Consider the following 14,391-nt stretch of genomic DNA (forward strand, 5'->3'; position numbering starts at 1 on the left):
CTTATTAACAACCATTGTTATTTTACAGTGCATATAACCTACAGCAAGCGAGCATGGCAGCTGGCTGCACGGACTCCAGAGGCGGGAGTACCTGGCTTCAACTCATAGCTCAGCCAGTCGGCTTCTCTGTACCTCAAGTTTCTTCATCTGTGAAATGGAGATAATGCACTGCCTCAGCCTCCCAAAGTGCTGGGATTACAGGCATGAGCCATGGCACCTGGCCTATTGTCACACTTTTAAAATAATTGTTTATGAAATATCCAGTGTTCACAATTCCCCAGTTGTCTCAATGTTTTCTACCATTTGTTTGAATCAGAATCCAACAAGGCTCATGGTGGATGTTTAAATACTGATGCTTTGTGATATACAGGGCTGATGCTTTGTGATATACAGGGGAGAGGATGTGGGAAACAATTGTTTGGCCTCACCTCCTGGGTTCAAGCAATTCTCCCACCTCAGCCTCCCTAGTAGCTGCGACTACAGGTGCGTGCCACCACACCTGGATTTTTTTTTTTTTTTTTCTGTATTTTTGGTAGAGACGGGGTTTCACCATGTTGCCCAGGCTGGTCTTGAACTCCTGGGCTCCAGTGATCCACCTGCCTCAGCCTCCCAAAGTGCTGGGATTACAGGTGTCAGCTACCGCGCACAGCCGGAAATGTCTTCTTTACATCAAAGCTTTTAAAGCTATTATCAGGATCTATTAATGAAGGGAAGGTAGAGCAGAAATTTAAGTTTCTTTTGGAAAAGGTGAACCAATCAGCACAAAATGACTAACATTACATGAGTCCCTGTGAGGAGAGCAGGAGCTGCCCCTTCACAAGGAGATGCACCTGTTTATTTTTGGGAAACATACCTACAGACCATTCTGTTTCTGTGGCTGCTGGAGACTCCAGTCGTGGGCATCTTGGACAAAGGGACTTTTCCAGCAGGGTGGGCTTCAGTGATGGTGATACAGATGTGCAGCATTGCTGTGTCGTGGACTCACCTCCTCCCGGACTGAGGACCAAGATTGACACAGACTCTCTTCTGTTTCCCTTACCTCCTTTCCAAAGTCTGTGAATCTACCCTGGTCCTTTCCTTCTATGTCTAATGAATGTCTTTCTCCTAGTGTAGTGGAGGAAGTACAAATTTTGAAGTTCTAGAACATAAAAGTCTCAGCATGGCCATGATCTAAACGAACATGGGCTGGTTACTAAATCTCCCAAACTCATTTCCTTATCTACAGTCACCTCCCTGTATCCCTGAGCACCTGGGTATTGGGGGGATGTTGGGCCCACAGTAGGTACTCCTCCAGGGGCAGCTCTTCTTGGTCCATATCCTGCCCATCCGCTCTTCAGCCTTTGTGGTCCTAAAAACATGTAGTTGACCGTTATTTCCAGCTGTAAGCTGGAAAACTAGTTCCTTCTAGAAGTTACACTAATACAACGAACACCTCAGTATGCCCAAATCTAATTCATCATTTCTCCACAGAAGTAGTTTTGGATTTTCTTACTTTTAAAGAAAGAAAAATTATTACATTGTTCAGTGGGTTTGTTTTGGTGCCCACTAACCATTCTGTCTCAGAATCAGTGAAAATGGAACTCCTACCCCAGGATAGCCTCTCATGGATTAGTATATGTAAGTAAGTGGCTGCGAATATTTAGTCACCAGGGATGAGTAAGGCAATGATGAAAACCCCATCATTTCTATTAACTGTAAAACTGGGGAATGTTTGGAATACTACCAATCAATCAACCTATTCTTCATAAAGAAAAATTTGTAGTAGCCAATTTGTGATTGTGTTATACAGAAGATCTGCGTTACTAAGCAACATGGGAGAGATGGGAGAAAGCAGAGAATGCCATGGCCTACTGAGTTCAAGTACTTCACAAAGGCTAACACTGCGAGGCAGCCTAGTCAGATGGGTAACCAAGATTATCAGGATTATCCAATATTAAACATTAGAGAAAGTGTTAACATGAAATAAATGTAAACAAAGCTATCCCCATATTCAGTGGGAGCATAAATCAGAAGTAATTTCCTCTAACATTATGAGATGATGGGAGTTTGTTACTACCAGAATGATTTTATCCACAGCAGCAGCAGTAGCCCACTGATTGATAAGTGTTGTCTTCTGAATTGTCATGCCTTCTGATAACTGGATAGTCATGGAAACTCGCAGTATAAATGAAGAGTTAAGATGCACTTAGAAAGAGGAAACATTTTGATTATTTTATTTTTTAATCTTCAAAATTTTCTGCCATGAGACAGGAATGCATGATAGCAATGGCTCAACATCTTCACATGAAACACTTGGATTCATTTTCATTCACAAGTTTTTCTAAAAACATCTACAATTTCATAACCCCACCCACTTCTAACCATTATCACAGATTTAACTGACCATTAAACAGTAGTTGCCAGCATTAAATAGCTGGAACGCTTCCTGCATATTAGTAGTGTCTTTTGAAACTACCACCGAAGAGTATCATGATTATAAATCTCATTGTACATGGCAACCCCAAAGGTGACTGATGTCCTCAAACTCCCTGCTGATCACCGAGAGCTGTATTCCCCAGGTACTTAAAGAAATGCTCTTTTTTCTCCAAGAACTGCCTGTTCATGTCAGTATATTTCTTGCAGGGAGTATAGCACATGCTGATCTGATGATGTAATCATCACTGCTAACAGGCAGATATATATGCCTGATACTGGCACACTCCGATAACTATGTACAGAACATACTGAAAAAAGATGGGTTGCTTGGAATCTCTCTTCTTTTGAAGAGAACCATTTTGAGGTTTTTTAACAGTTGTAAACAAAAGGAAAGATACACAGATACCTATACACATAGAGATCTACACTGAGTATTTTCAACGTGGTGCATATCTTCTTATCTAGAGATACACACAGTGTCTCCACTCGCCCCTTCACACACACCCACACCCTTCCATACAGCGTGCGAATATAAATGTTGTAAATGTCCTTGGGAGTTCACTGGAGTTTTCATATTACCAAATGATGATGAAATACCTGATTTATATTACTCCTGAGAAGATATTAGAAGGGAATGACAGTTCTGATGCACTTTGGAATGGCACAATCACGTAAACGCCTGCATACTTAAGACTTCTTAATTCATCCAAAGTTTCTAAACATGATTTGACCAAAAAAATAAAAAGTATCAAAACAATGCAGCAAGTTAAAAAATCAAAACACAATACTTTTTTATAATCAAAGTATAAACAAATATATAGGAAATACATATTTGTCAGTAATTAAAGTAGGAAACATGTACTGAAAACCATAGCTAGCCAACAGAACTTAAAAAAAATACCTTTCCAATGCATAATACATGCATTGCCCAAAATAGGAGGATAGCCACATTAGACTTACAAGACTTATAGCAACTCCACCAGAAAAAAACTGCTACACAGCAAGTCTGTTAAGTATGCTGTTGGTAAAAAAAACTGCTGTGACTGTTACCCACACTTCTGTAAAAAAAGAATTTGCAATTTGATGAATATCTTATCCCTCATATAATTTGTATAAAATTATAACAAAACCAATAAATTTCAAGCACCAATTCCATAATCTAAACTTACTGTATTTATATTTCTATTATTGAGGGAACAAATTATGATGAAGGCTTAGCTGAAATTAGCCAGGTAATTATTACAGTTTAGTTTTAAAGGCATGTGGTTTTCCTTCCATTCACTTGAATCTCAAACATTTGAGAATGTTTAGGCTAGTAAAGGACTCCTTGGAGGAATCCATCATTTCTGAGTATTGAAGGTTTTAATATACATTGAAAGCTCTTTAACAAACCAATGCTCTCTTAGATCTAGGATAAAACAGAGTTGCACACAAGAAATTAAGGGACTGTTCCTCATTATGACTTAGAAAAGGCAGCACCTCTCTAGTAGACTAAGAGCATGTCTGGACATCCACTGGTAGTGTAAGAAAACGGCATTTTTTTAAGAAGGCAACACCATTGCACTTGGCAAAACTGAAGTTTTTCTTAATTAAAAAATTTCCATTACACATTTGGGGTGAGAGAGTATCTCACTAAGAGTACATTTTTTTCTCGTTTTTCAGGAAAAAAAAAAAAAAAAAGTAGTACAGTCTGAGCCAGTAGATGAGTAACAGTGTTTGTGATACCTCTGGTTGTTCCTGAAGAAAACACGTTCAGATAACAAGGGGGTTTGTTTTCAAAATCAATGCAACTGCTGTTTTTGTTTCCAGTATTTACATCACACCACTTACGTACACAGTAATTTGTGAGACATCATTAATGTTTCAGTCTTCTCCTAGTATTAAGTTTGGTTAATTTTCAATAAACACCAAACTAAAACTTTAAGTTGTCTGCATTTGAGAGACTGAAAATAAGACTATTGAAGAAAACAAATCACATGGAAACCACAATCTCAACCAACAGTGATTCTCCATCACTGCCCATCCTGTTACCTGAACTTTATCACAAAATCACATGCAGCTGAAGGAAAAGAGTCGCACTGAAGCCAGGGTGTTAGGACGAGGGCGAAGGGTCTTGCTGGTCCTCCAGAAGGGTGGCTTTGCCCTGCTCCTTGCTTATCTCGTTGGATGGCTCTTCATAAAGAGGCTCACCAAGGTCTCCGCTGCCCCCTTCACTCTCCTCCTCGCTGTGGTCTTCACTTGGCTCCACAGTTTGTTCCAGGCTGTTCTCCAGAAGTGTGGGAGAACTGCTTATTCTACTTTCCTCTTCAGCTGTCTCATTTAAGGGCTGAGAAGGAGGCGGTGTAGGAGTATTAGATTGGACGACACTTTCAGTGGAAGAGACGGGGGCTTTGGTTAGAGTAGTATCCGCTACAGTCTCATTCTGAGGCAAAGATAACTTTTCCACAAGTTTCCACTGAATGATGCTCATGTCTTTTCCACCAGTTGATATCAGGTGACTGTCATTGTGAGTAAAACTGACATTGGTGACATGGCTGCTGTGGGCACTGTACTTGTGACTGGGAGCCTATATGAAATAAATCAGACAGACAGGAAAATTAAACTCATTCTTGACATGCCTGTTTCAGAAATGGTGATACATAAGGGGGGTAAACTCAGCTTGTGAAATGGGCAATCCAATTTAAAGCCAGAAGTCATCAAATCTCAGGAATAAGACTAGCTGTTATTTCCTTTTATTATCACTTTACATAGGAAAAACAAAACAGAAGAATTGGACATCTCTGTATTTTCACACTATATGTTTAAAAAAATAGCTAAAAGTCTGTCTCTTCTAGATGTTGGTCGTATACTTGCCAGAGCTTAGTAATTATTCTTCTGAAATGGTTAGGGGAACACTTACTATGTTGGCAGGATCACAGGAGATTCCGGAAACAGTTCCATTAGTTTTATAACGTTGAATATGTATCCAACAAATAAAATATTTTAAAATATTTAGGAGAGATTTTAAATTGCCAACAAATCAAAATAAAAAGCAGCCGGACAATAAAGAAACAGGATTAACATCATCAGTCATCATTTCTACAGCTCACTTCTCCTGAGCCTTAGGAAGCGGGAGAAGAAAAGCACTGCCTGGCTGGATGCTCACCAATGGCCCTTATCTCCCTCTGTGCACTGCAGGATCACAGAGAGGAATCAGTAACCTGTATTTTCTTGCCATGGATGCAAAATCATCCCTGGACAGAAGGCCTTATAACATTAGTTTCTATTAAAGTGATTTTACCTTTGCTTTGGAGCAGGGATACTGAAACAGATGGACTTTACAAAAGTCATCGGCAACAGCTATCACCTTTCTATTGTGGGATCGCACCAGTGCATTGATATCTGTCCCATCAGATCCTTCTGGCCAGACACCTTTGATATGGAAACACAGGGATGCAGAAAAATTAGCTGAAGAAATATAACTGTGATGCTACATATGTTTATTTTATTTTAGAATCTGTTTAGCTTTTATCTATGTTCAAACTCTTAGCTGTTAACATTTCCTTTACAGATTTCTCAGTGGCTCACACTGTTCTTCATTCAAATGAAGTCCTGTCCAAAATCTAACTAATAAAAAACCAAAATAGCCCCAAAACGGAAAACTTAAAGACTCAATGGTACTCAATAGTAACCAGCAGGTGGTGCTAATAATTTATTTTACTTTCAGCTTGATTTACACCTCAGCAATAAGCTCTTCCTAATTTTTAAAGTTTCTGGATGGAGGGAATCAGTTACTTGTATAGACAAGGTTCAAAAACAAAGCCATAACACCAAATCTTCAAAGTGGAGTCTAGGTTTTCTTTCAAGCAGGCACCTCCAAGAAAACCTCAGAGCGATTATTTCTTATAGAAAGAACAGGCCATCCACTAGTTTAGCAGGCTATCCCACAGAATTTTCCTGGAAAGATTATGTCCCAAGATAAGACATGCCAAATTTAATTATTCTGAATCATTATGCAGCACTAATGATCATATCGAACATAATTTTCACAAACCTCTATTAGGCTAGATTGAAACTATGGAAGATTTAAGGGTTGAGATGTTGGCCACTTGTGGTTGAATGCTACTCTAGAGAACAAACACGTTTTTGGTAAGTTTGCTAAAAACAAGTCAAAATACTTTAAAATTGGTCTCTCTTAATAATTTAATAAATAACGTCTTCATTAAAAGAACCACAGAAGCTACCAGCTATGGGTCACTGCTTCATTTTCACCTAGAATAATGGAACTGTTTAGGGACAGAATTATTTTGTTTTTAATTTCTTCCTGACCTATTAGGCTTCTCTGTCTTGATAGCACTTGTGTTTAGAACAATCACCTAAAATGGATTATTTTTCTAATGCACGTAGCATAAAGAAATGTTCAGATCTATGATCAGGCTGGATAACCCAATTTTCAGAAGGCAGAGATATATTGTTAAAGAGAAAATATTAATTTTTGTGTATTGCTTTAGGTATTGGTGCCACATCCATATCCAGTATTTTAATTACCTGAGCATAACACTTCTTTTTAATTCTTTGCAAATATCACTTTATTATTTTAACTTTTCCATCTATCTTCTAACTCTTTCAGAAGGATACCTAAATACTGAGGAAGGCTTAGAAAACAGTCATAGAGGTCAGATTTCCAGAAAGTTACAAAACGTCAGATTAGGAAGAAGCCCCACATAGTTATCTTTATATAATTCTCCTAAAAATGCCTTTGTATTTCAACAAGTGGTGTAAGGCAACTAGACATCCACATGCAAAATAATAATAAAATACACTGACAAGCACATGGAGAAACTGGAACCCTCGTACACTGCTGGTGAAAATGTAAATGTAGTCATTGTGGAAAACAGTCTGGCAGTTGCTCAAAAGAGTAAACATACAGTTACCATTTGACTCAGCAATTCTATTCCTAGGTAAATACCCAAGAGAAATGAAAACATGTCTACACAAAAACCTGCACATGACTGTTCAGCCCAAGTGTCCATCAACTGATGAATGAATTAACAAAATGTCGTCTATCCATACAATGGGATATTACTCAGCCATAAAAAGAGTAAAGTACTGATGTATGCTACAATGTGGATAAACCTTGAAAACGTTACGCTAAATCACAGAAGCTAGTCTCAGTGGATCACATATTGTATGATTCCCCTTATGTAAACTATACAGAATAAGCAAATCAATAAAACAGATTAGTGGTTGCTGGGGGGTGGGGTAGAGGATAAGAGAGATGGGGTAACTGTTATTGGGTACAGGGTTTCTTTGTGGGGTAATGAAAATGTTCTAAAATTAGACCTTGATGGTCACACAACTATACAAAAACCACTGAATTTTACACTTTATTTATTTATGAGATGGAGTCTTACTCTGTCACCCAGGCTGGAGTGCAGTGACACAATCTCAGCTCACTGCAGCCTCTGCCTCCCAGGTTCAAGCAATTCTCCTGCCTCAGCCTCCCATGTAGCTGGGATTACAGGTGCACGCCACCACGCCCAGCTAATTTTTGTATTTTTAGCAGAGACAGGGTTTCACCATGTTGGCCAGGCTGGTCTCGAACTCCTGAACTCAGGTGATTTGCCCGCCTTGGCCTCCCGAAGTGCTGGGATTACAGGTGTGAGCCACCACGCCCAGCCTGAATTTTACACTTTAAATAGGTGAATTGTATGGCATGTATCTCAAGCTATTTAAAAATGCCTTTCCAAATTTAATAACTTCAATTTTCACTTAAAGAAAAACGGGAAGGTAATCTGTATTACTATGTAAATTCCTTGTCTTTCATATTGAGGACCAAAAGTGCTGGATTCTGCAAAATACAAATCCCATGTTGGTTCAATCCTAATACATTTAATTTCTCTGAGGCTGACATTAATAGTGATAAAGCTCAAGAATACACAGACTATTTTTCATTTATAAATTTAAGCAAGTAAATATTATATATAAAAAATCCACAAACCACTTCTTTACATCAGGTGTCATGTCCTTACCAAATACTTGAAATCCTAGCACACAGGTATATGTCGTCCAATCAATGTCCTTACAATCCGATCGATTCCTGATTAGTTTGCAGCCATTTGGAATGTCCCCTTTAAATTTAGAAACAGGAAGTATAATCATAGTGCTTGTGTACAAATGTATTTGAAAGTGCATCTTGATTCAAACTAGCCACGTTTACTTGTATTTATAATCCATACACTGAAAAACATTAAGACACATTTAAAAAGGAAAAGAAAGTGTTCACTTTAACAGGGTTTATAAAACTACAAACTGTTTCCCATGGAAGTTTTTTTTTTTTCCTCTAAAAGCATAAATGCCCATCTATTATATTCCTCCCTGCCTTCAGGAGAAGTAATTAAATGAAAAACCATTCAGAGCAGCATCAATTTGACAGAGTAATTTCTTATTACTACATGTGCCTTCCATTCTACACTATTAACATTAATTCATTACTCTTGGAGAAATGAATCACATTTGAGATTCTCATTACCTTAGCTCAGCGTAACATACGCTTTGTCAGGTTAAAGAGGCTGGCAAGCATTCTCTGCACAATTCAGATTCCATGCAGCCTGTTCATTAGCGCCCCGATAGACACATCTTAGTGTATATATATGTATAAATAATGATCATTCATACTTACAGTACAGTATTTCATAGTCTCCCGAGTTAGACATTATATACTTGTTGTCTGGGGACCAGTCAAGGTGTGTGATGTAGCTGGAATGTCCCTAGAAAATAACAGGTAAATTGTTAGAAAGCATTTAGAGTTTTGAATGATAAACAATTTAACAGCTAGCCAATACTGTTTCTGAATACACATTTGTTGGAATTTCTAAAGGAGAGAAAGCAGTGTCACACCCTCTAGAACTGAGCAGGCTCACAGCAGATCCTCAGCACTTGAAACTTAGGAGAAACTTTCTGGCCAATCTAGATACCAGAAACTAGTACCTACTACCTGTATTAGACACCTCCAAGAAAGACAGTCTTTCTTAAACTTGTATCTTACAGGACATTGCAACACATATCACACCCTCTGGCCTTATTTCACGTCACTGGTGTGTCCCCATGAGAGTGACTCCATTTTTGAGAATGAAGTGTTGGTTATAAGTTGTGCATAAGGAATACAGCTTTCCTGGGCTACTTCTGAACTATCCATGGTACAACTCAGAAGCTGAGGAATACGGCACCCATATATGGTCTATGGAGGTATCCTAGAAAGTATCTCCAAAGAATGTTTTGGGGAAAATTCACCCAATGCTGTACTCCATCAGAACAGTAGGACTCAATATAATCATCTGATTCCTTAAGCAGGAAACAATGATCTTTTTCTGCTTAGGTTTTAACACTGTGGGAATTAAAACAAAAAAACTACGAAACACTAATTTTTGTTGGCTTCACGTATAAGCACTTGAGTATTTCCAATAAACTATTTCAGATATATTACACAGATCTTATGGTTCACCAAAGCTGACAGAGACTTGAATTCACTTTTACCTCCTACAGTCTGTGGTGAAACACATTTAATTTCTACTGTGCTTTTTCAATTACTAACATTTTTTTTTTGAGACAGGGTCTCACTCTGTTGCCAAGGCTGGAGTATAATGGTGCTATCATGGCTCACTGCAGCCTTGACCTCCCTGGGCTCAGGTGATCCTTCCACTTCTCAGCCTCCTGGATAGCTGGGACTATAGGCACATGCCATCACTCCCAGCTAATTTTTGTATTTTCTGCAGAGATAAGGTTTCACCACATCGCCGAGGCTGGTCTCGAACTCCCAGGCTCAAGTGATCCTCCAGCCTCAGCCTCCCAAAGTGCTGGGACTACTGGCATGAGCCACTGTATCCGGTCAATTACTAGCTTTCTGGTCACATGATTTTATTCTTTTTATTTTGAGACAGAGTCTCTGTTGCCCAGTCTGCAGTCCAGTGGTGCAATCTCAGCTCACTGCAATCTCCACCTCTCAGGTTTAAACGATTCTCATGCCTCAGCCTCCTGAGTAGCTGGGAATACAGGTGTGCACCACCATCCCAGCTAATTTTTTCTATTTTTAGTATAGACGGGGTTTCACTGTGTTGGCCAGGCTGGTCTCGAACTCCTGGCCTCAAGTGATCTGCCCACCTCAGCCTCCCAAAGTGCTGGGATTACAGGTGTGAGCCACTGTACCTGGCCTTATTTTATTTTTTTTCACCTATTCTTTTCTTTCTCTAAGATTTTTTTTTTTTTTTTTTTTTTTTTTTTAAATTGAGACAGAGTCTCACTCATTCACCCAGGCTGGAGTGCAGTCGCATAATCTTGGCTCACTGCAACCTCCGCCTCCTGGGTTCAAGTGATCCTCCCACCTCAGCCTCCCAAGTAGCTGGGACTACAGGCACCCGCCACCACGCCCGTCTAATTTTTTCTATTTTTAGTGGTGATGGGGTTTCACCGTGTTAGCCAGGATGGTCTAGATCTCTTGACCTTGTGATCCACCCGCCTTGGCCTCCCAAAGTGCTGGGATTACAGGTGTGAGCCACGGCGCCCAGCCTGGTACTACACATAATTCTTTTTTTTTTTTTTTTTTTTTACGGAGTCTCGCTCTGTCGCCCAGGCTGGAGTGCAGTGGCGCAATCTCGGCTCACTGCAAGCTCCGCCTCCTGGGTTCACGCCATTCTCCTGCCTCAGCCTCTCCGAGTAGCTGGGACTACAGGTGCCCGCCACCACGCCCAGCTAATTTTTTTTGTATTTTTAGTAGAGACGGGGTTTCACCGTGGTCTCGATCTCCTGACCTCGTGATCCGCCCGCCTCGGCCTCCCACAGTGCTGGGATTACAAGCGTGAGCCACCGCGCCTGGCCTACTACACATAATTCTTAACTGTCACAGTGATACTGAATTCTATTACCTTACTGAAATCCTGCATTAATTTCAGGATTTATTTTCTTGGCGATTTCTAGGTAAAGTGTTTACTCTTTTTTTTTCCCCCTCTTTTTGATGTGTATTTCCAATTAACAAAATCCTGGCAAAAAGCAAACTTACTTTTACCAGCACTTCCTGCCTACTCAAACAGATTTTGTAATGCTTTTTAGGATATCACTGCAACTTAAATATACTATGTCTCCTGGGCTAAGATCTTTGAGTAACAGTGTTAAAAGGTACACAGGAATTTGAGTCAAGCAGAAAGCCATTATGTTGACACTCAGGTACATAATAAAATAACCTTAATATTCCACTGAAAACTGAATAGAAACTTTAGGTCAATCAGGACACTTAAAATCTTTCAAGGAAAATACACAATGCTCATCATTGTAAAACTATTTTTGAATTTTAATAGATTACTGTTAAATGCTGAAAAATACCCGTAGGTACAACCCAGGCTCATCTAGTCATGGAAAATAATGCTAATAATAATACCTAATATTTACTAAGTACCTTGCATACATCATCACATCTAAATCTCATAGCAACCTTAATGAGGATGTCCACTTAGTAGGTGAGATGGTTAGGATGCATAGATAGGTTAAGTAACTTTTCTGAAGTTACTTAACAAAGAATTGGTGTACCCAGGGTTCAAAACTAGGTCAGATGATTCTGGAGCAAATTAAGTACAGCTTTTTTTTTTTTTTTTTTTTTTTTTTTTTTAAATACAGACAGGGTCTTGGTTAGTTGCCCAGGCTGGTGTCAAACTCCTGGACTCCAGTGATCCTCCCACCTTGGCCTCCCAAAGTGCTGGGATTACAGGTGTGAGTCACCTCACCTGGCCTAAGCACAGCATTTAAGTCAGGCTTATCTTTTACTCATTAAGAATTAGAATGTTTACTTGTAGTGCACCTGTTTTTGTACTGTTTTTGAAGTGACAGAGGCTGTGTAACATTAAAAGTAAATGCAAGCATTAGAAATGGGAGAGAAAAAAGAAGTGACAGGGTATATGAAAAAAGATGAAGCCAAAAGTGATCTTGGCTAGGCTCTTCTTGCATAATGTTGAGGTTTTCCAGGTTTCTAAGGTTTGAAGAGACACATCAAATTTTGAACTCAGTCTTTATCATCCTTGGAGACTAGTTTACTCATATGTTTATACTGTGAGGTAACTAGATTAATCAAGATTAGCTTGATCACAGGGGTTAGAATACAAAACAAAGGGTAAGTGATAAATGAGCTTTTGGTAGTTACCTTACTTTCTCATTAATCAAATGAAGGCAGCGACTAGATAATGCTCTCCTTCTAAAATGGGAAAAATGATTCTAAGTATAAATTTTATAGTCCTTTTGTGATCAGACTTAATATTTTAAAAGAACACACAGAAGAAGGAATACAGGATAAATCTCCAAATTTACAGTTTAAGTTTTTTGAAATATCAAAATTTTAAGCACATCAACTTCAGAAAGATTGTAAAAGGTATTTGGAAACAGTGGGAAATGGAAATAAGTTTCAATGATTGGAAGAGTCAAGTTCTGTGAGTTTGTGGAAACTCCAGTGGATGTCCTCTAGTTTGGAACCTATGAATGTTAAACTTTAGAATTAACATCAAAGAAATCAAAGCAGAAAGAGGCAAGGAAGAGTCATAATGGCTCTAAGCTTGGCAAGCCTAGAGTATAAGCTGATTATAGGTATGAATCTATCCAAAGAATGTTATTCTGCTGAGTTGGCACTAGTGTGGTCAGCAATGAAAGAGGAGTCACAGAGACACATGTGCCCTATGTTTAGGGTAGAGAGACCTGAATCGAGATCAAGTCCAGTGGCGATCCCTGCTCTACTGTGGATGTAAGCACCGGATTTACTCACTTTCTGATTCTACTGTTGCTTCACATGTACTTTCCCTAAAGGAAAGGAATGCACTGGGTGGAGGATGCTCATGTCTTGTCCCCTTGGCATTTATATATTTTACGAATAAACTAGCTTTTTTTTTTTTTTTTTTTTTGAGTCAGGGTCTGGCTCTCACACCCAGGCTAGAGTGTAGTGGCATCATCATGGCTCACTGCAACCTTGACCTCCACAGCTCTAGCGATACTCCTGTCTCAGCATTCCGAGTAGTTGAGACTACAGCGCATGCCACCACACCCAGCTTACGTATATGTGTAAAGACACAGTCTCATTATGTCATTGCCCAGGCTGGATGTGAACTCCTGGGCTCGAGCGATCTGCCTCTTCAGCTCCTGACGTGCTGGGTTACAGGCATGCACCACCATGCCTGGCCTAAATTAGCATTCTGATTAAAAGATGCTTTCCTGAGGCTTGCTTGCTTATAGAGAGACAACTTGGTTGGCCAGGGGAAACAAGGATTTAGTGTCCTTACCAGTTCTAGTTCCTATTGTAAACTACTTTGTAAACTAGCTTTAGAAAACTTGGTTGATGTAAGTCCATATCTCTATTTATTTATTTATTTATTTTTTGAGACGGAGTCTCGCTCTGTCGCCCAGGCTGGAGCGCAGTGGCGCAATCTTGGCTCACTGCAAGCTCCGCCTCCCGGGTTCACGCCATTCTCCTGCCTCAGCCTCTCCGAGCAGCTGGGACTACAGGCGCCCGCCACCACGCCCGGCTAACTTTTTTTTTTTTTTTGTATTTTTAGTAGAGACGGGGTTTCACTGTGGTCTCAATCTCCTGACCTCGTGATCCGCCCGCCTTGGCCTCCCAAAGTGCTGGGATTACAAGCATGAGCCACCGTGCCCAGCAAGTCCATATCTCTAAAATGGATCTTGTCTTGTTTCTTAGCTTATGAAGTTGAGAGCAAGGCCCTGGACTATAATGATGTCATCATTCATTAAGGTACCCATGCATCAGCTAGCTGCCCTCTCCCAAGAAGTGCTGTTTCACGTCTTTGGGTACCAGCCATCTTTTCAACTGACATTTCCACATAAAGAGAGCTACTGTGAAGAGAGACTCCAAATGCATATAACTTATAATTTGTTAGATTGTAAGTTATAAGATTTACTTTATTATTTTTATTAGAGACATTTATAATTTGTAGACATTTAATTAGAGAT

General features: G+C 39.5%; 1 protein-coding gene across 2 annotated transcripts in view; it reads right to left on the bottom strand.

Annotated features, from left to right (window-relative positions):
• Positions 1–2,185: 2,185 nt before the first annotated feature.
• The window catches only part of EML4 (EMAP like 4), a 164,403-nt gene continuing 152,197 nt past the window's right edge, over positions 2,186–14,391 (bottom strand). For both annotated transcript variants that reach the window (XM_030800374.1, XM_030800373.1), the window contains 4 exons: positions 9,077–9,164; positions 8,427–8,525; positions 5,696–5,826; positions 2,186–4,981 (listed from right to left, as the gene is read on the bottom strand). In XM_030800374.1, coding sequence (XP_030656234.1) covers positions 4,508–4,981; positions 5,696–5,826; positions 8,427–8,525; positions 9,077–9,164 — 792 coding nt within the window. In that variant the 3' untranslated portion in view covers positions 2,186–4,507. The remainder of the gene's footprint in view (positions 4,982–5,695; positions 5,827–8,426; positions 8,526–9,076; positions 9,165–14,391) is intronic.

This window comes from Nomascus leucogenys, chromosome 19, assembly GCF_006542625.1.
Source record: "Nomascus leucogenys isolate Asia chromosome 19, Asia_NLE_v1, whole genome shotgun sequence".
NCBI classification, from domain to species: Eukaryota; Metazoa; Chordata; class Mammalia; order Primates; family Hylobatidae; genus Nomascus; species Nomascus leucogenys.